At 41.1% G+C, this 21,631-nt stretch overlaps 2 protein-coding genes and 1 long non-coding RNA gene across 4 annotated transcripts in view; 2 read left to right on the top strand and 1 right to left on the bottom strand.

Moving 5' to 3' along the window:
• The window catches only part of SCIN (scinderin), a 48,957-nt gene extending 46,172 nt beyond the window's left edge, over positions 1-2,785 (top strand). The window contains exons 15-16 of the mRNA XM_038127820.1: positions 47-107; positions 1,068-2,785. Coding sequence (XP_037983748.1) covers positions 47-107; positions 1,068-1,201 — 195 coding nt within the window. The 3' untranslated portion in view covers positions 1,202-2,785. The remainder of the gene's footprint in view (positions 1-46; positions 108-1,067) is intronic.
• Positions 2,786-9,057: 6,272 nt separating this feature from the next.
• On the bottom strand, positions 9,058-17,505 carry LOC119697273. Its single transcript, XR_005255808.1, has 3 exons — positions 17,331-17,505; positions 12,025-12,141; positions 9,058-10,923 (listed from the first exon to the last, which is right to left on the bottom strand). It is a non-coding gene; the product is annotated as an uncharacterized LOC119697273 (long non-coding RNA).
• A 177-nt stretch (positions 17,506-17,682) lies between these two features.
• Positions 17,683-21,042, top strand: ARL4A (ADP ribosylation factor like GTPase 4A). Of its 2 annotated transcripts, none has more exons than XM_038129458.1 (2): positions 17,683-17,870; positions 18,520-21,042. In XM_038129458.1, the coding sequence occupies exon 2, from the start codon at positions 18,586-18,588 to the stop codon at positions 19,186-19,188; it is 603 nt and encodes a 200-aa protein (XP_037985386.1). In that variant the 5' UTR covers positions 17,683-17,870; positions 18,520-18,585; the 3' UTR covers positions 19,189-21,042. The 2 variants fall into 2 exon arrangements, with proteins under 2 accessions (XP_037985386.1, XP_037985385.1); XM_038129457.1 differs by lacking the exon at positions 17,683-17,870 and adding an exon at positions 18,103-18,292.
• The last annotated feature ends 589 nt before the right edge of the window (positions 21,043-21,631 follow it).

Here is a 21,631-nt window from a genome sequence, read left to right on the forward strand (position 1 = left end):
AACATCCTCATAATGCCAGGGGATTATGTCTTTCCTCTGTTTGTAGGTTTTCATCTGGATTGGGAAGGATGCTAATGAAACTGAGCGACAGGAATCCGTTAAATCTGGTAAATCAAATCAGTTTGGCAGATTACTGAGTGAAGTAGCATCAATATTATTTAATGAAGAGGAAAATATGTTGTAGAAGAAATCTAGTTATGTTTACAGTGTCTCAAAGTGTTGCTGAGCTTATTAGGATTTAATACAGGAGATGACTATTTTCACCTTTAAATGCACTTTAAAACTCTGTAAGTTTATGAAGGATAAAACTAATCAAGATAGCATTATTGGGCTGCAGAGCTTTTTAAATAATATGTAGGAGAGCCTTATGAAAAGTAGCTGCACTGAAGAGAGAAGGAATATAAAAGGAGGTCCCTACTGACCTGCACCCTCAATAATGTATCTAGAGAAAGGATTGCCAGAGAGTCCTTATAGTGCCACCCTTTGCTCAGTTAAATTTGCAGGAGAAAATGCCAATTACAGAACAAACAGAACAAAGCAAGACAACTTATGTGGCCACTCCTTGAAAAATCTTGTGTCATCCCTGGTGTGACTTAATGTAGCTGAGCTATTCTGACAAACTTCTAAAGTTCATGCTGAAAACCCTTGCATGTGTTTCCCTGGAGCAGCTGGGGTTACCTGGCTATGTTTCCATATGTATTGATGTCATGTTGAGATGTCAAGGGAAACTACACTCACTGGCTTTTACATGGACAAAATGGGAATGAAGCTTGTGCATCCTTACAGCACCAGCAAATGCTTTCTCCTGTTTAAGAGCCAAAACCCAGCTGTATGGCAACAAACTGCTCAGAAAAGCAATCCCTCTGTTTCAACTTCATGGAAAATTCCTTCACTGCTGGCTGGGAAAAATCAGCCTTTACCTACCTGATCTTCTCATTGCCTTTGAAATAATTAATTGAATACTGTATTATAGCAGCCCTGTATTCTTTCACTATGGCTTTTAATGTATTTTTTATACCAAAGGAATTAACTAATCATTCCATGTTTTATTTCCTCTCTGTTTTTAGCCAAACGCTATATTGAAACAGATCCTTCTGGCAGAGATAAGGGAACCCCCATTGTAATTGTGAAGCAAGGGCATGAACCCCCCACATTCACAGGCTGGTTCCTGGCTTGGGACTCAAACAAATGGAAGAACTGATCTCTCCAAGGAGACTCCAGCTTCAAGCCAAAGAATGACCAGAGCCCAGCTACTTTCTAGTATTTTTAAGCATAAGCTTATGCAACAACACGATGTATCTGTTGTTACACTTTTCCTGAGCTTTGATGTATTTCTGTGAATAACCTAGAAATTCTTAGCACTTGGAAGGATAAATGATAATTGTAAACTGGCCAAAGGGGGTGAGCGGGGCTCTTCTAGTAGTAAATACAGAAAGTGCTACCAATCTTTTATCTTAAAAGAAAGAAATACATTTTCTTTAATTTACTGATTCTTTTACAGGGAAGCTGTGGATCAGTTTATTTTAATGTGCTAAAATGGACCAAATTCTGTGTCTACTTAAAAATCCAAACTAATGCCTCAGAAATTCCTTTAGATTAAGGTCAAGATACTAGTGTGCAGAATTTGGCCTGATAGAGGAATAAAACTATCCATTTCAAGGAAAGGACTGCACCTGATTTAATTATTAGGCCCACATATTGCTACACCCATTGAAAATTTCAGATAATGTCTGATCCACAGTGGGAGTTGTGGCTCACAGGGGGCAAATAATGGATGGATATTTGGAGAAAGCTGTGCTTCACATGTTTGTTTACCCTGTTAATACATGGGTATTTATATATATTTATATACATTCTGAATACTGTCAGAATATGAAATTGACAAAGGTTTTTCTGAGGGACTGCGTAGCGTATTGTAATGAATTCCTTTAGATTTATCTCTGAACTAGCTCCAGCTCCACCAGGTCTTTTTAACTAAAGCTCTTAAACACGGTGTAGTGCACTAGTGCTTTGAAGTGGAAGCAGAAGTAAGAGCTTCGAAAACACATTCTCTGCCTTAACCAGATTGCTCTTAAGCCATACTTCACCTTGGCTGCCTTACTCAGTAGTGCTCCGTTCTTCTTCAGCATGCAGACTGTTCACCTTGTCAGGTGCAGGATGTCTTTCTAATTTTCTGTGCAGGTGTTAGACACTAACATCAAGCACATCAAAAGCAGGGAAACCCCTGGTTTCAGTAGCATTTCTGGGAATTTGGAATGTGAGTATGCACCATAGAATATGGCCTTCTCTTTTCTCTCAGGCACACTTACTTGAGCTTTTTTTTATTCTGGTGAATTTAAAAGTACATTTTCAAAGTGGCTTTTATTTGTAACTTAGCCAGAAAAAAAATCTACTTAAGGGAAGTGGGAAAACTTCTTCAGATCTTTGACAGTGGCTTTGATCACTTACCCAATAATGCTTGTTTTAAACAACAATTTGTACTGCTGTAAATCATACCAATGTGGCTTTTTAATGACAGCATTTCAGCAGTTTTATTATTCTTGTAAGTTAGGTTGGAAAGTGAAATTTTAACCATTTTTGTATTTTTTTTAACATGCTTGGGATTTTCAATCAGGGTAATGTAAAAGAGCGAATTTAGTCTGAGCTCATAATATCAATGACAAAAGAATCATGAAGGTAAGAGATTAATTACAGGCGTTAGCTTTAAACATTTGTTTAAATGTGTGCTAATATAGCTGGGCTATATATGAATGTGGTTTCATTTAAAATAAAGTTACAAAAACCAGTGTTCTATATGCCAAGCTGATCTTCCTCTCTCTGACATATTGTAGGGCACTGTGTCTAGCACGATTTCTTGAAAACCTTAGTAGGTACCTTCCTTTTAAATGGACAGTGCAGTGAGAAGTTACTTGTTTTGACTTTGGTGCCATTTTTATCCAATGGAAGCTTAACTCTTCTCAACAACTTGACAATTTCAAACCTAAGTGAAAATCAAATAACTGGGTGCTTATTAGGTTGTTATTTTCATCTTTAAGAAAAAAACACCATTGTTGTTAATCAAACTCTCTGGTTTTATAATTTTTCCTTGCAAAAATAATTGAGTACAGAAATAACTACTTAATAAAATAGGAGGAAATAGGTTTATGTTTGTTTTTAATGGATACATCTTGCTTCTTATTTGTGAGAGTAGATAAGATGTCCTTCTCCTGCTGGAAGGAGCACAAAGACCTTTTCAATGCCTCAGCCACTGAGCAGCCTGTAATTATCTGATTGTTGTCTTCAACACATACATATGATTCTTCTCATTTTAAAAAAATAACAGTTATAGTAGCTTCTGAACCAAGGACTAGACAAGATTTGTCCTTCTTGCACATAAACATCTTCCGGGACACTGAGGGCTCTGAACTGGCACAGTCTGCCAGCATATTCTCCAGCACTGTGAAAGCCTCTTTTCAGTTCCCTCACACAAGACAGAGGAGCTTTTGTGGTCTCCTGGCCTGGGCTTTTGAGTTTGTAATACATTGTTCTGGCATGTTGATTGCTGATGTTGAGAAGAGCATTGAGAGCTCATAAGGGAACAGTGTTCTCCATTGGGCTTTAAGCACAACAGCTGCTTGCAACATTGTTCTTGGGTTTGCTTGCCAGTGAGGAAGTTTATTTTTCATAATATATGTGCAGTAGACACAAAGATGTATTTCTTTTCCTCAAGAAGAAGAAGAGAATGAGGGAGGTCAGACAGGATGGACTATGAATGCTTGGAAATGTTACAGATAAAGCTGTTTTCAAGAAAATATTTAAGCACCTAACTTAATGAATACACATCAAACCTATCTGCCTTATTTTCATAATAGAAAAAATTTTGCAGATCTGTATACAGTCAAGTTCAGTCAAGAATAAGCTACGTCTTGCAATATTATCACACAGTAATAGTATGTTCGCTCTACTTGCAATGGCAAAATTAAACCCTGATTTAGGAGTTTCATTATACTACTACCAAACAGAAAGCATTCATGTTCTATTGGTTGTGAACACAGCATCATTTTTTATCTTTATTTCATTGCAACAGAAGGGTGTTAGGAATCCATAGAACTATCAGGACATTATAGTCCTATGTAGTATTTATATTACATAAAATACCATAATCTTAGAGTATAACTACAGATTATGCACAGGACAGGAGTCAGCTTCTGGAATCATTGTTCTAAATACCCATTCTGACCATAGCACATAGTGCTATAGAGAATTAGATCTGCTGTAAATTATTATGTTAAATGCAGCTAAATTCAGTTGAGTGGTTTGATTTCTTGCCAGTGCAGACTCACGCAGGCTTTAACTGCAGCAAGAAAATGCTGGTGATGGGAGGTGGTAGACAGTAGGATTATGGTTCTCTCTCACAGGAGAACTGAGGAATCAAACAGAAAATGTTTTGCTCACTAGACTATAGCAGGAGATGCTCTCAGACATCTTTAGACATCTTCATAGGCTAAAGGAACACTTCTTGTTATTAATCTTGGAATTCTTCTTGTAGTCTTCATTTTTACTGCATGTAAAAGAATTAAAAAGAGAAAAAATTAGCCCAAACAAGGCTATTCTTTTCTGTGGATTGAAATTCTTCTTCAGAGTTGACTTCTCTATAAGAAAACTTCAGAAAAAACCTTCAAACTTTGCTTTAGGATTCAGTTGCTTCAGCAGCATCTCACTGGAGTTTTGCCTTTACGGCTTAATTGAGCCAAATGCAAGTATATATGCCAAAAATTTATTATCTAATAAAACCAAAGCTAGATAATACTTTGCTGTGCTGACTCTACAAATCCTTGCATTTTCTTTTTTAAAGACAATAATTTTGTCTTTATATAAAGAAATAGTACATTTTTCCCTTCTTAAGGCTGGGAGTTCAGATGCTAAAATCAAATGAACTTCTGAAAACACAATCAGATCTTTAATCTACTACATGTCCTTAATGCCTAGTTACATCCTCTCCTGACTGGCCTAAAGTTACTTTGACCTTCTCTTCCTGTTAGCCTATTACCTTATGCTAAAAATGAATATACTGCACTCACTTCAGTTAAAGCTTCCAAGTTGCAGGGAGGAGAAGGGCTGACCAGTGGGAACTGGGAGGCCCACCATGGCATAAAATTAACAGGTTGTTATATCAGCCCTTCTCCCTTTGCTTGTCATTTTCCTCTTGACATTAAAGCATATTGGCATTTCAAGGGGGAAAAAATTGTCCCTACAGATCAGAATATGTAAGCTGTTTTTTCCTTAATAATAGCAGACAGTTATTCCAGGGGAGCAAGCAGAAGGTGAAACCGTCTGTATCAGGCTTCTTAAATATATCCACATTTCCACCCTGTGAGTGTTCTCTCCTCAAAGGGTTGTTAAGGCTGTACTGAGAACCACAACACTGTACATTTTACCACCACATTTAATCAGCCAGCAGTGAAATTTGGGTCTCTGTGCACATGAAATGAAAGCATCAAGTGAAAGCATTGATTTTTATCGTTTGTTAGACTGCAGATCATTGCCTCAAAAATCAGCTGCATGGCGGTAAGCAGGGGAGACTGGAACAATCTGAACAGTGTCCCACTGAAAGGCCCAAAGGCACACACAGCAACAATGCTTTGATTACTTTTTAAAAGCCTCTTAACGGTGCTAGGAGAGCTCAGCTCTCCTTGCTGCTCTTCAATAGATATCACAGAGGTGACTCAGGGTGATTTCCCAGCATTTGGCAATACTCACATCAAGTCTGGATGCAATTAGGTGATTTTAGTATCACTTGCCCAGCAGTTCACCATGCTTTGTGTTGTCTGATACCCTTGCTACAGAACAAGCAGCTACAGAAACAATCGTGATTAAAACAGACCGCTGATTGGGAGATTACAGATTTCCCTCGAGGCTTAGATTTTCACTGAGGTGTCTCAGAAAGGTCACAGGTTTCCTGTAGTGGGCCTTGCAGCACATCAGAGTCCCCATACAACCAGCTGAGTGGGCTGCACATATCTCTAAAAGCACCAAAGATTGCTGTCCTTCCCAACACTAACCAGCTACTCTCTTACTATACTTGGGTAAAAAGTGGCAGTGAATGTCCTACCACCAAGAACAGGCAAGAAAGCCCACTCTAACAATCCCCTACTCTCTTTCTGGATAGGTTCAGGCAGCCTTCTGCTGCCGGACTCTGTCCCATCCTAGCATTTGCAGATGCACTTCAGCATCCAGATAATCCCATGTGTGAATTCCTGAAGCTCAAAGTGATCTTTTGTCTTTAAGATTGTGTGAGGAAAGGTGATGAAAACTTGTCTGATGTTCAAAGCAGCAAACAGGGATTCTGGTACCTGTATTTCCTGTTGTCTGTGTGAAGTGAATCACTGATTTCACTGAATTCTATTCTCTACCTACTAAATGAGGATTTCCTCAATCCTTTCCCTGTTTATTTAAGCTGCTCTGTCTCTTGCCGTGTGTTTGTACAATGCTTGACCTAGTCAAGTCACTTCTCAACACTGTCATCTTGTAGGTACTGCTCATAATCCAGACAGGGGCCCGGGTTATTGGTGCCAGGCTGCAGAGACTTGCTCAGAGCAGGATTAGACGAGATGAGTGTGATGCCTCGGAGCCCTGCTGAGGAATGGGTGTAGTTCCACCAGCCGTGGCATTAGGGCAGCAGAGGAAGGGCAGAGTCCAGCTCAAGTGAGAAGTAAAGTTTTTATGGTGTAACACAATATAAACTAAAATACATCACTCGTCCTCGCCTCTTCAGCCTTTGCACTCCGTTAAAGCTGTAACTATGGGTGTATCTGCATCAGGTCCATAAAAATTCCTCTCCAGAATGGGAGCAACTTTTCTGGGGATTGACAGTATGAAACAAAGACAAGGCTCTGCTGTGTTTACAAAGAAATAGCAACATCCTCAGGTGCTTCTTACTTCAACTTGGAGAATGGAAATATTTGCTTTAAAAAGGGGTGACGTCTTGTCTGATCTCCCATGTCCTGAAACTTTTCTGCTGCTGTTATTAAAACATGAGGCCTCTCTGCAGTACAGCTCATTTTGTTTCTGGCAAGTGGTGTTTTGTGGTTGAATTAAGGACTGTGAGTGTTGATAATGCACTGGATCTTTCTTTCATTATTACTGAATTATACTGGGTAGCAGGCATGGCTTTAATCCAGAGACTGAGCATGAGGAGTCCTGTCCACAGTCAAGGGTATGAACTGAGAGAAACAAAAAGTGCTCACTGACTGCAGACGGAGGGATGAAGATTACCAAATTTCTTGTTCATTTTGAAGCTTTGCTGTTGCATTTAAATGTTGTCTCCATTCTTCAACAAATGTCTGGTGGCTGCTGCTATTGGTTTCACACAATTTCATCACTCTGGGCCAGTGAAAGCTTGGAGTTAGGGCCTCTGTGGTGACAGCTGATGGCTGTTGTTTTATCTCAACTCTGACTTATCACAGGTCTGAAAAACATAGAGACACATACATGCTCTATGTGCCAGTCTGCTGTACTTTCAATCAATCCTCAGCAAGCACTCAAAGATGAATGATTTGCAGGGAGTGCAGTGATGCTGACTTGAAAATCCCATATCTACAGTTGTGCTGAGATGAAAGACTGTGCAGATATTGGTGTCCCTAAGCAGAAGAGCAGGGCTCTTTAAGTGACCCTCAGCAGGCAGAATCTCTCAGATTTAGTAACAGGCTTTCACAGAATGACCTATGGCTTCAGAGGTCTTCCATCAGTAAACCAGGAGGAAGGGATATAACCATTTGTCCTCTTTAAAGCTTTCTCATGCTTCCTCTGAAGATTTAATGTGGGGTTGCATCTACTCATGTGCTGAATATATCATATATTTATCATATACCGTCTGAAATACAAAATGTTCAAAGCATGAAGACTTCCTTAAATAGATTCTTTCTGTTTACAATATGTCCATGCTTATTTTTCCTTACATAAGGAGGTATTGTTTGTTTGATTTTTCTTTTCCAGCAGTAGAGAGGCCTTGAATAAAATAATTCAATTAGAAAAAAAATTTTATTATGTTCATAGTATCCCACTGCTGCTTCTGCTCCCTAGAAGTCCTGCCAGGACTCTTAATCTTCTATGATCAGTCCTGATAGAAGTGAAGAAGAAGGCTTCAGAGAGATGAAAACTGCAGAGCTTACCCTTGCAGCACTTCAACTCCTGCCTCTTGTAGTATTACCTCCATTCACTGGAGTTCAGTTAAAATCTCAGCTAAACAATCTGTTCCTCCACAAGTTTGTTTATTTGCCTTCCTTACTTTGTTTAAAGCCTGCTAAGTAGTGTGGTATGCCATGAGAGCCAGAGAATGGGAAATCTATATTCTGATAAAATGCTGTGATGTCAACAAAAGGCTTAAAAAAGTATGCATTTAAAAATTAGTATTTTGGCAGGGTTTTATGTGAGTTTACAATTCTAGAGGCAGAAGCTGTGCCGAATTCTCTGAAAGGCTTCTCTTTTTCAATATTATGGAATTGGAATGTATGATGTGGTTTCTTTGAATCACATTCCCTGGGAGAGGAAAGCAAAAATGATTTTGCAGGGACAGGTTTTATAAGGTTTTCAAAGTGAGTTTACTGTTCTTTCCCTCCAAGAATTGAAACCTAGGATGTGAAAGAAAGCTTTCTGCCTAACACCCCTGGGTTTAGCTTTCAAATCAATTTTCAAGTGACTTAGCTTTTAACATTTAGCAAGCAGTAGGCCTAATCTTGCATTCTCTGAAGTAATTTTGAGATTTACTGTTAACTTAAAAAGAAGACATGGTGAGCTGATAAGATTTAAAAAATATAGACTACAGCTGAGCAAGGAGATGAAATTACTCCTCCCCACCCACACAGTGTTTGTCTTCCCCTAAACCATTCTTTCATCGTCCTCTCTTTGGTTGTTTCTTCTTCCCTTTTTCATCTAATCATAAATACAAACCTGGGAGCTCCCTAGGATAAAGGGTTGGTTTTCCTTTTGCTATAGCACACTGTAATAGGCTCAGATTTCACACTGAAACTCTTAAGTATTGTATCTGAGAAACATTCTCTTTTTTTTTTTTTTTTTTTTATTTGGCTTAAGTTTTAGAAACTGCAACAAATATCCACTACTTAAGTATAAGGTGCCCATCATTTCTCAATGGAAGAGACTGAAACCATCATGCCACAGTTCAGGCTAGCTGGTGAAACTATCCATGGCCCTGGGGGCAAAGAGCTCCTTTGGAGGCACTGAAACTCTGTAGTCCTTATCACTGGCAGCCAAACAGCTCTGTTTGGGCTTGAGAAAAATCCAATCTAGAATGCTTAGCTCTCATTCATATTCTGCTGACTGCAGTTTACTTTTCATACCAGAAATCAAAGCAAAGGAGTATCTACTCTTTCCATTCCCTTCTGGAAAGCTGATTTTTAACACCCTCTTGCTTCAAATCAAAATTTAATATATTGGTCAAAATCCAAACATGCACAGGGACTGGATGCAGTTGCCACACAGCTGGCAAAGCTGTAGGACCCGCTATATCAGGGTTTGCATGTACTACACTTGGGAGTGCTGTTGGGTTGGAATAGGGGCAAAAACAAGTCTTAGCTCAAAACTCTTAGTGCCTGGGAAGTCTCCAAATGGAAAGCCACTCAGAACTATGACCTTCTTTGCAAGCAAAGAATTGGGTCATATATAATTCTGAGAGCAAATTTGTGTTTTATTTTGCTGGGCCATATTACTGTGCACTCCAGATGCCTGTTGACTAAACAGACAGGTTAAAGATCCAGCCAGTGACACAGTTTTTGAAAACTCACAAATGCCTCACAACTATAGAGCTAAAATGAAGTGCTTGGGACAGACTTCTGGTAGGAAGCAAAGCAAGCACTGCAGAGAATGAGATCAGTGGACTGCACAAATGCTCAGTAGGCTTTACCAGTCTTCTGTGGTTTAAAAAGACCAAGATAATTTATCTGTCAAAACATGTATTCGTTGTTTTTCTTCAGGATCATTGTTAATCAATTAATTACCTCATTAAAGATATTACAACTACATTTGAGCTCAGTTATCTTACTAAAATTAATAACAAATTGTTTCCTTCTTTAAAAAATAAAAATAAACCCCTCCCCTCTATCTAGGGAGCCAGCAGGTCTCTCTTTTCACTCAACTAAGAAAGATGCTTTCAGAAAGCCAGAGAATATTCCATACTATTTGTTCTGTATGTGACCAGGAGTTATAAGCAGCACTCACAAGCTCCTATTATTAGGAGCATTGATAAATTACCAAACAGTGGTTGGAGAACACGAAACAAATTGTTTGTGGTCTATTTCATTGTCTCAGTGGGGACTTGTCTTAGCTGTTGCCTCTGAGCACTAGGCTCAAGGAGCTGTGACATTATCACTGTACTATCTACATTATTATACTAAAGCAGAGACTTCAGATTTTTCACAACCCTCCTGGGAGCATAGACATATCTCCCATAAAATTTTATTTCCATTCATTGCAATCTCTGTGAAATCTGTTTCTATTGCTGCTGTGCCTTTTTAGGAGAGATGAGCAACTGAATTTCCTCTTCGAGGTGTGCACTTAACTTGATTTACACAAAGTGATTACAGATCAACATCCTGCTCGTTCTCACAGTGAGCCCTGTATACTGGATGGGTATCACCTCTCGGTTGTTGCCAAAAATGGTGGGAACACATCGAAGACCCAGCTGTGCACACCACACAGGCACAGGCTCCCTGCTCCTGCCAGCCACAGGAATGGGCAAGTCCCTGCAAATTAGTGGAGCTTCAGTGCTTTGTCTCTTGTGACTGTCTTTGAAATGCTCTCACGGCAGGTTTCAGTGCACTGTATTTGTCTTTTAAGCATTTCATTAACCATATGCCAACTCTGACTCTGTGAACTGAGTGCTGTGTGCTTCTTCCTGTCCTGGTACTTCCTTTTGGATATATGCAGCACCTGAAGAACAAAGCATAGTTTTTAAATAAGTAGCTGTTGCAAGCAGATGGATTGTTAGGAAAGAACGGGCTTAAATGAATGTTTCATGTCATAAACACTTAGTCAGAAGCTTCAGTCAGAACTTGTAACTTTTTTTTCCACTACAGTAAATCAACTGAGATACAAATTTATCAAAGAAAAGCCTTCTTTGTTCTGATGTCCAAGGTCTGTTTGTTTCTCCTATCTATTACAATTCCAGCAAATGTCAGCAGCTTTATACATGTTAAATAGTTATACAGTATTTATAAAGTTCTTTAGAAAAGAAAAATATTTAATAGCGGTTTTTTCTGTCCTTCATTGTTACTCTGTGCTAGCAATATTTCAAACAGCAGTAGTTATATTACCAACATTTCCATTATTATTCTGGAGCTGGGAAAATACCTTCACATATTAAATCCATCTATACAGGGGCAAAATAAAATATACTGCTCTTATATTTGTAACTGTAGTACTTTTAATCTGCTTGCAAACTGCTCCCATTATATTAAAGTGTTATATTTAAAAACTCTGCAACCCTTTTCAAAGGAACCAATGTGAGAAGATTGCAGCTGATACTGAAATCTCAGCTTGATAGAATTTTAAACTGTTTAAAATTATTCTGGCATAGGAAAAAAAACACACCAAAAACAAAAACAAAAACAAAAACAAAAAACCACAAAAAATAAAAAGACCACCAAAAATAAAAAATAAAACCCAAAAAACAAACCAACCAAAAACAACTCTAAAGTGCCCACCATAGCTTTTCTGGGGGAAAAATACTGGAGAATAAAAAAGCTACTGGAAGCCATTCTCTTAACTGGTAAGATTTTCAATGTAGCATTGAGTTAGCACTACATTCTCAGCAAAAGATGTGATGACTCAAGTCACTAATTCCAGAGGGGGGAAAAAACCCTATAAAAGCAAAAGTGCTGTCACAAACCTGGGGTAGGAGGTGGGGAACCTGTTGCTAAGGTGAATGTAAGTCTTTGATCAGTATACAACCATTGAAAACATGCATGCCAAGGCTTGCTCGTGTGTAGTATCACACACTGAACACTGGAATTGCCCATGATGAAGCCTTACCTCATGTAATGAAGGATTAAAGTAGGAGGTATTCTGTCCATTTATTAAATAAACATATTTGCTGGGTGTTTTTTAGCACCAGCTTCTTAGTGAAGTGGGGGTGGAAACCAGGAGTTCCTGTAAAAAAAAAAAGCTTTCTTTTATATTCTTTAAACTGCCCCATAACAAGTCCTATGTCCAGGTTTGGATTTTTGACTATAAACTTTGTATCATATGAAATGGGGAATCTATGTTGAACCCTTATTAATTACACTCTGCTATTAAATGAACACTCAGTGTGGCTGAGAGTTTTGTCATACAAGTCCTTAACACAAAGATGCTCTTGGGGACAACCCTTCTGCTGTCCCACCCTGTCACAGAAGGTGCATTGCAAGCACATGTACACAAAGTGGTCAGGCTGTTCTCCATGTTCCACAAACATGGAATCACCACCATTACAGCCATCCCACCAGAGGATGAAACAACCAAAATTCACGGAGCTTGGAAGGCAGAGGTTAAAACTTCAGTTACCCTGAGCCAACACTTGCTCAGTGTGACTAAGAACATTTATGAGCTAGTACAGCTTTCTTTCAGCTAACACACCTGAATAGGATTGAAGATGCAACAAACTCTGTCAGTATCAGAAGAGGCTTTTTCTTTTTTAGCCTGCTATATGGCATAATGTTTATTTATGAAAATGAAAGTAGCAAAACATAGATGTTAGACTTCATTTGAAGGTACGTATGAAATGACAGTAAGTTTAATTAACTGGTCTACACACAGCAACTCCATCTCCTACTGCTCTAAGCTTATTTATTGTGAGGAAATAATTTAGATTTTCTACCTCCAACTACTTTTTAATAATCAAAGCAAAGTAGTTCATGCAGCATGGAAGTTATCATAAAAGAATTCAGCAGACGTAGCAAAGATGATAAAAGGCTTCTTTGTGCAAAACATTTTGTACATCAATTTAAGAGATAGTCTTAAGAGCAAAAACTCGTGTTGCAATTTGTCAGCTATTTCATTCTTACTGCTCATATTCAAGGGGGTTCTCAAAATCCATAGTGAAACTGCTGTAATATTTTATGTACCATGTAACAATTCAAAGCAGCACTTTTTTACCTCTGAGATCTAGAGTATAGTTGAAGAGAAGTAACTTCAATTTTTGAATGTACAACTGAGCTACAGTTGGTTACTGTAATAATAAACATTATTGCTATTACACAAACATTAATACATATTACCCCAGCCTAGGTCTGCCATGTCATTGTACTGAAATGCAACTGATTTTCTCTTTCATACACATTGAGAAATCTGCTCTATTTCCACACAGAGCAGCAATAACTTGTGGTGTGAGGTTGCTAACACATCTGTCTCACGAAGATGAGGGTTGGGATCCCATCACTGTAGGCCAGCTACCTGTAGCTGACAGTGCACAGTCCTTGCAATAGTTCCATTCTTCTTAGGAATTCCTTTGGGTCTGACAACTAATTCAGCTTTGTGATGCAGCTGGTTTCTTCCTATCCCTCCTTCAGCATTTGCTCATATTTGCTTCTGTCTTTTACTGTTCTTTAGTTCTGGCCATATCCCTCTGCATCTGCAGGACATGGCATCAGGATCATTTGTCTGATGTTTCATTTTTCATTTGATTTGAATCAAATTTGCTACACACAATACATGGTGCTATTGAAAAACAACTCTAAGGTGATTAGCTACTGAACTATTATAGGATAATAAATGCCATTAGCCTGTTCTTCAGAATGAAGATATTTAATGAAAACAAAAGGAATAGTGTGCATATCTGGCCATGGAAATTCAAGCCCACTATCTCTGGTTTGGAAGTAATTTCTCATCTGCTGCACCACTAGATGTGGTTGTATAACAACAGTCATACCTACTTGAGTGGAATTTAACTTTAAAATGACCAGCACTAATGAAATCTCTGATTTAATGTCCTGCTACAGTAAACCTCTCATGAACTGCTAGATTTAATTTCCATGAATTGCTATTTCCATATGAAAGACGATTTCTTGTGAAGAATACATGCAACCTTGCAAGTAGATGTTTGATGATCCTTTGCATTTTTATTATCTGGGCACTGTGAGACAGCTCCTGCAGTGAAGGAGGTGATATGTATTAAAAGGCAACCTAAGTCTCTGCTGGGTAATAATATTAAAATTTCCAATAATCTTATCTTTCCACTGTAAGCCAATTCTTTCTTGGCAACACTTCAACCAATTTCATGGTCCATATCCCTAATAAGGACAATCTAAGTTTCTCAGAAGCAGTTAATAATTGCAGCATTGGAAGCCTGGCCCCCTCAAACCTGCCCTAAACCAGAACTATCCCCAGGCCATTAAGGAATTAAAAAATAAAATAAAATAAAAAAATCAAAAAACCAAAAACCAAACTACTTATCATTGTGAAGAAGCTGCATGTTATGCACGTACTGCTGCTTTTTCTTGAAACACAATGATTTGTCCCCGGCCCTGCCCTCTTCTACGTGGAAAATATTTATAGCATATATGTAAGAAACCTATGTAGAAAATAATATATTACTATTTACACTGGTACACTGTGTAAACAGGAAAGGGGAGAAGGTTTTTAGCCCATAGAAGCTGAAGTTGCAGCTGTTTTCATGAGCTAAGGAATGCTGAGCCAGAAAGAACTCAGATCTGTAGAGATTAGATAGGAAATGAGAAAAGTATCAGTATGTGAAATTACCCCAACACAGAAATTAGGCACCTCCTTATTTTGCATTAAAAATTCTGCATGTGGCTCGAGCCTTCCACCATTGTTTCCTCTTACACTTATCTTGCAGTTATTTTCAGCTGTCATCTAAGAACAGCCCACTCCCCCCATTTAGCTACACACTTGAAAATTGTGAAAGGTGCTCTTCCTGTACACCTCCTTCATTCAAGACTTCTACAGGATAATCAGAGCCTTGCTTTACCCTTACCTTCAATTACCAGAGGTTGAATGTGTCAACTCTTCTACACTCCCACTAATTTAGATACCATTACTCCATAACACCTGCCCAGTCTGCTCGTTTGACTTCTAAAGCAGCATGAAGTGTATGGGAGGAGCGGATCCACTGGGATTGTTATTTAATAGCTGTTTTGCAGAAGTGCCTACAGGCATTAATTAAGATCAAGGTGCAAAGAAGACTTACAGTGAAAAATAGTCTCAGCCCCAGAGAGATCATAATTCACTTCATTGCAAGTTACAACAGGTAAATGTGATAAATTAACTGTAGGGAGTGTCCAAGCATTTTCTGGAGAGCACAGATTATTTCCATGTATATATTTACAAATACAGGTATGCTTATGTTGTTGAAGATACTAATTTCTGTCAAATCCTAAAATGACCTCCCTGATGTCATAAAACTCTTTTTACAAGATTTACAAGATTCCTTCTCCACCTACTGTGTTGGATACACTATACCTTAGGAAAAAACCGTCAGTCCTTTATCCCTCCCTTTCCAATAAAATATTATGTATTGACGGCTTTTCAGCAGAACAAGAGATAAAAACAAGCCTTACACATCTCATGTTTAAAATCAAAATACCTTCCATGAGGGTAGGAGTTAGCAAATATCCATTCTCATGGAATTAATTGTAAAATGTATTATTAGAAAGCTGTGGTAAAGTTTGAGTGGATCTTGGTAACAATCAGACCTGAAGGTTTAGGAGACTGTAATATCTAATAGGGTTATTTTTCCATTAAAAATAGAGGATAGTTAATTTTGTAGGTGGAGACAAAGGTCAATTTGATTTATTTCAGCTTGTCAAATTTTATGAATAAATCTATTATCTGCAGTACTATTCCTTAACAAGGCATTTCTAGCTGGTTTCCTCCCAATTTTGAATTACTTAAAACCATCCATTAAATAATTAAGGCCCACTTTTCCTGTCACAAAAGATGCTTTCCTATTACATTGTATGCTATGCAGTTCTTTATGTTATGCAAAAGTTCTGTACAATACTACCAAATCAAAAACCTTACCAGCTGGCCTTAGGGGTAGTAACTTACCCCTCCTTTCCATAGATGTAAAATCACCTTCCTATACAAACAGGCCACTTCCTCCAAAAAGAATCAGCTGCAAAATCAGGATGTAAATAATGAACAAAGATAAAAGCAGTGAAATATTAATCTCAGATGTAAGCAAATTAGAATTTTGCTATTTTTAGTAGGACTAGAATGGGTATCTTAACACTTTAGTAACGTGAAGCGTTGCCTAAAGCACAATGAATTTTTTTTTCTTGCTATTATGTGTCCCTTTACTATTCAATTACTTCTCTTTTACATAAAATTATCTGTGATTTAAAATATGGACTACAGTGCTTTCAAAGGGGAAAAAAATAAATATGGTTGTCTGAATATTCTTGTAAATTAACCCTTTTCAGCAGCCACATCAAGAAATCTTAAAGTCCTCTAGATAAAAAGACTAATACTGAAAATGACAGCACTCTTTCACTGAAGCCCAGCTGGTCAAAGATTTGGGTGGTTGCCCAGAGAAGCTGTGGATGCCCCATCCCTGGAAGTGTTCAAGGCCAGGCTGGATGGAGCTCTGAGCCACCTGGTCTAATGACATGTGTCCCTGACCATAGCAGTGGGGCTGTAACTAGATGATCTTTAAAGCCCCTTGCAGCCCAAACCATTCTATGATTCTATGATTCTGATACTAAGTACAGAAAAACATACACTTGGACTGGTAGACTAGAGTAGCACAATAGCTTTACTAACAGTTAAACATATGCTTTTATCGTAGAGATTGATCTACTAAATTTTTATCTAAGGACTACAGATGAAGACTTTTGTAGCATGCTCTGCTCTGATCCCTCTGTGTGCTGTTTTACACTGGGCCGGGGTACATCCACACAGGCAGCCGTAACCATCTGCATGTGTAAACTGCAGTGGCAGAGGCGCTAAGAGAACAGAGCAGTGGGAGGGAACAGAACCATGGCACGGCAGCAGGAAGAGCTGAGACAAACCCTCCTCCTCCAGGCCCCCTCTAACACCTCCATGCTCTGGAAACAGTAAATGTAGTGAGCGTGTTATCAAACACTCGCAATTAGTTCTGGGAAACATTTCACTGCGCAAATCAGCCTGAGATATGAAAATGCAGGATTACTTAACGTGTCTCTGTGCTGTGGGAAACCTTTCTTGCACCCTAGCCAGGTACCACGGCGTGTTCGCTTAGACCCGAGCACTGCTGCCACCCCTGTGCGCCAAGCGTCCATCAGAACCGTGTCACCCACTACGTTATTCCCGGCCCCTCCCCGTCAGTCTCTCCGGGTTCGCGGGGACAGGTCAAAGGCACATACAGCACGTACGATGGGAGCCCAGAGCCGGGCTGGCGCGCTTTTATGCCAGAATCGCCTCCGAGCCCGCCCGTGCCGCGGGCGCTCCGGGGCCCTCAGCGCCGCGGGCCGCGCGCCGCTCCCGCCCCAGCCGGGCCGCGCGCCCCCGGCAGCGGCGCAGGTGCGCGGGGAGGCACCGCCCGGGGCCGGCAGGGGGCGCGCTAGAGTGACGGCAGCTACACCCAATGGGTGCGGAGAGGGGGCGGGCCACCGCAGAGCCAGCCCCAGGGCGGCCGGGGCCGCGATGGAGTGACGGCACCCGCGCCCAATGAGCGCGCGCTCTCCCGAGAAGGGGCGGGGCGCTGGGCCGCCGGAGGGGTGCCCGCTGTAGGACGAGGGCGCGGCCGCGCCGGCCTGCCCCGAACGGCCCGCGTGAGGCGGCGGCTCCGCCTCCCGGGGGAGAGGAGGAGGAGGAGGAGGAGCGGGGGCCGTTCAAGCCAGGGCGTGGGCGGGGAGCGCCCCTTCCCGCGGCCGCGCTCGGCCCGAGGCGCTCGGCTGCGGACGGTACGATACTCGGGCTCTCCATGAGCGGCCGGCGCCGCCGGCCAATGGGCGAGGCGGAGCGCGGCTCGCGCCCCGCCCCCCGCGCACGGCGAGGCCAATGGGAGGGCGCGGGGCGGGGCGCGCGGGGCTAGGCGCGCGCTGGGAGGCGCCCCAGCACCAGATGCAGGGGAGAGCCGTGCGGGCGGCGGCGCCAGCGGCGGGAGAGGCGGGAGCAGAGCGGGAGCAGCAGCGACAGCCGGAGCCGGGGCTGCAGCAGTAGCAGCAGCAGCGACTGCGGAAGAAGCAGCGGGAGCCACAGCAGTAGCGGGAGCGACTGCGGGAGCAGCAGCGGGAGCCGCAGCAGAAGCGGCCGCGGCAGCAGCGGCGGCGCGTGGACATGGGGTCGCGGGCAGCGCGCCCCTCGCCGCGCTGAGGGAGCAGCGGTAGGCTTGGGGCGCGGCGAGGGGCGGCGGGGGCGCAGGTGCCGGGCGAGCCGCAGTGCCGGGAGCGGCCGCAGCCGCCGGGCGGGGCGGGGGACGTGTGGCGTTCCGCGTCGCGCTGCCCGCGGCCGCCCCCGCAGTCGGGGCGGCGGCGCCGTGGCCGGCGCGTTGCGGCCGCGCAGCCCCGGTGCTGGCGGAGCGGGCTCTAACGCCGCTTGTGTCGTTGGCAGGATCCGAGCGCCGCCGCGGGAGCCGCCTCTGCTCGTGGCAGCCTGCTGTCACCTTCCCTTCTGGCAATGGGGAATGGACTCTCGGACCAGACGCCGATCCTCTCCAGCCTGCCTTCCTTCCAGAGCTTTCACATCGTCATCCTGGGGCTGGACTGCGCTGGGAAGACGACGGTGCTCTACAGATTGCAGTTCAATGAGTTCGTCAACACTGTCCCCACTAAAGGATTTAATACGGAGAAAATCAAAGTGACGCTGGGCAACTCGAAGACGGTCACTTTCCACTTCTGGGATGTGGGCGGCCAGGAGAAGCTGAGGCCGCTGTGGAAGTCGTACACAAGGTGCACCGATGGCATCGTGTTTGTGGTGGACTCCGTCGACGTTGAGAGGATGGAGGAGGCCAAAACAGAACTACATAAGATTACTAGGATATCTGAGAATCAAGGAGTGCCTGTCCTTATCATTGCTAACAAGCAGGACCTGAGGAACTCCCTCTCCCTTTCTGAAATAGAGAAAATGTTAGCAATGAGTGAGCTGAGTTCTTCAACACCCTGGCATTTGCAGCCTACCTGTGCAATCATTGGAGATGGACTTAAAGAGGGACTGGAGAAACTACATGATATGATAATTAAGCGAAGGAAAATGTTGAGGCAGCAGAAAAAGAAGAGATGAGTTCTTTTTTTTGACCTTTCTATTTTAGAGTAGTTACATGGTCAAAATTTGACGTAAGACAGCTTCCAAAGCCAGGCCTGCCTGTTTGGATGCCGTTAAGCTTAGTTACGTTGAACAATCAGTTGCACAACCTTGCTGTGTGCAGGAAGGCTGTGCAGTTGAGGATTTTTTTTTTTTTAACTAGTCTCTTCTGAGTTTTTTGGCTCTGTATTATTTCAGAAGCCCTAATAGATGATGTAATGCTATCAGGAAATGGATGGGTGGGTATATGTGACATGGATGTCTAAATAGCCAAATAAAACGAGGGTTTTCTGCTTAGTGTTGTAGTCATATGTTTGAGGGTGCCCTCTGCAAGCAATTTGCATTGAAGGTGTTCTGTGTTTTTAAACTTCTAATGCTCGTAAGTGGAGTGCTTAGGTGAACATTATACAGCTTTAAAAACATGTATGAAGCTAGTAACCCATAATTTCGTTGAGGCTGGTTTTTTACCTTGTTTGAGGATTTTTATGAAAGCTTGGCTACATGTGTAGGTTTTTTTAATTTGGCACTTTTTGAAATTGAATCACGTTCAGTTCAAACACTTAAAATTTTAAGTGCTGTGGATTCTTTAACTGGTAAAAGAAAGACTTTGACAAGTAAAAACTGTAAACAACACGATGGAGCATGAAAAAGTGGTTTCTCAACTTATAGCATGTTTTTTGGTATATAAGGTTTTTATTTTTTAGAAGTAGCCATTCATCATTATACAGTGCTAATCAGGTTTAAACTGTTACTCAAAATTAGTAATTTATTTCTGAATGGTGAGTTTTATGTCCTCCTAGTATCAAAAGTCAATGAATTGCAGTAAAGGAGCTATAAAGAACAACTATGGCTGCTGTGGTTCTAACCAGTGCAGCATTCTTTGCCCTATTGGTGACTTTCCTGGCAATATAACATACTTATAATGAGGTAAAGATGGAGTTAAAATTAGCAGAGCACATATTGTATCTCCCAAAAAAATCTCATTTTATTAAAGCAGTATTGCTATGTCACTTTCAACGTATGTTTTTTTTTGTTGTGACTCTTACAGTATTTTGTGGTTAGGAATGTAATAATGCTTTATACACTCAAACATTAGACACTACCGGGGGCGGGGGGGAGGGAAAGGGGGAAGAAGATTTTCAAGATGGGCCTGTGTTCTGCTTTAATTATGCTTTAAGCTGTTCTTGTTTACAGAGTGTGCAAACAGTGTTAACTGGGCAGGATAGTGCTTGACAGAAAAGGGAGGGTAGTTTTTCTTACTGGTACAGAGCTTCAAGTGACTCTTTAGATACTTGGTTAGCAATTAAAAGGGCTAAAGCAGAGCCTGGATTTTTAAGACTAACTTTAGTGGTGCTGTAGAAATTCATCAGAATGTTAGATTATCTTTAAACTTTCGTTGGAAATACCAGACTAAAAAAAAAAAAAAGTAGAATCTAGCAAAATCAATTTCCTCCTCTCAACCAGCAAAGTAATACATTTTTCTTACCTGCTGCCATGTATCAGGAGGATGACAGCTACAAACTGAATGTCGATCGATGTAATTTAGCTATGTTGAAAAAAAAAAAAATCAAGCTTTTTAACCAGCAGCTGTTCGACCAGAAGATAACCAAAAATGCACTTTAGTGTCTTCAATAACTGAAAGTGACAGCTGTTTGTTTTTTTTATGACATCTTGGTCCTTTTTGAATAAACTGAAGTAGCTTCCAGTGGAGCTTTTGTATGTTGGTTATATATGTACCTGCACTGGTGACATTGTAAGTCACTTACTCAAGTAATGTCTATATTTATAGAAATGTGGATGACTTCTTAAACCTCAATAAACAATTGAAAACAAGCCTGCAGAGAGAAGGTGTCTGACTTCTTGTGCTGCAGTGGTACTTTCTTATCAACCTCTGTGCACATAGTTCTGCTGTTTCTGTTGAATAACCAAAGTCTTAATATGTGAGGCTTATAAATGTCACAGTGTTAGAAACTGGAGGTATCTCATCGAAAACTTTGGGTCTATGGTGTCTTTATATTCATGGAAGAAATACGTGCTGCAGTGACTCTTTTCCAGAGTGATGGCTCTTGCATAATTTGAAACGTCTTATATGTAGTTGAGCCTATTTTGTGTTACGTGCAACACTTAATAGGCAATGTTGGGCATATATCACATGTACTCTCAGGTGGTACTTGATTAAATGTCTTCAGCCTTGTGTATCTGAAGCTGTCTGAGGGATTCATCTGCAGTTAAGCCTTGAGTGAATTTCCTTCTTGGATGTTAAAGCAATGAGTAGAATGTGTTGATATGGCAAGCTTCTAATTAGTTTCAGGACCCAAGCATAAACAAAAAAAAAAAAAAAAACTTGTTTAGCCTGCAAATGAAAATGGCTAAGTTTGAACCAGAATACCCAAATACCAGAATACTCTCTCTTAAAACCCTG

Source organism: Motacilla alba, chromosome 2 (assembly GCF_015832195.1).
Source record: "Motacilla alba alba isolate MOTALB_02 chromosome 2, Motacilla_alba_V1.0_pri, whole genome shotgun sequence".
NCBI classification, from domain to species: Eukaryota; Metazoa; Chordata; class Aves; order Passeriformes; family Motacillidae; genus Motacilla; species Motacilla alba.

Bases quoted from the DNA above. Each gene is read 5' to 3' on its own strand.
- ARL4A (XM_038129458.1), top strand. From the start codon at position 18,586: ATGGGGAATGGACTCTCGGACCAGACGCCGATCCTCTCCAGCCTGCCT.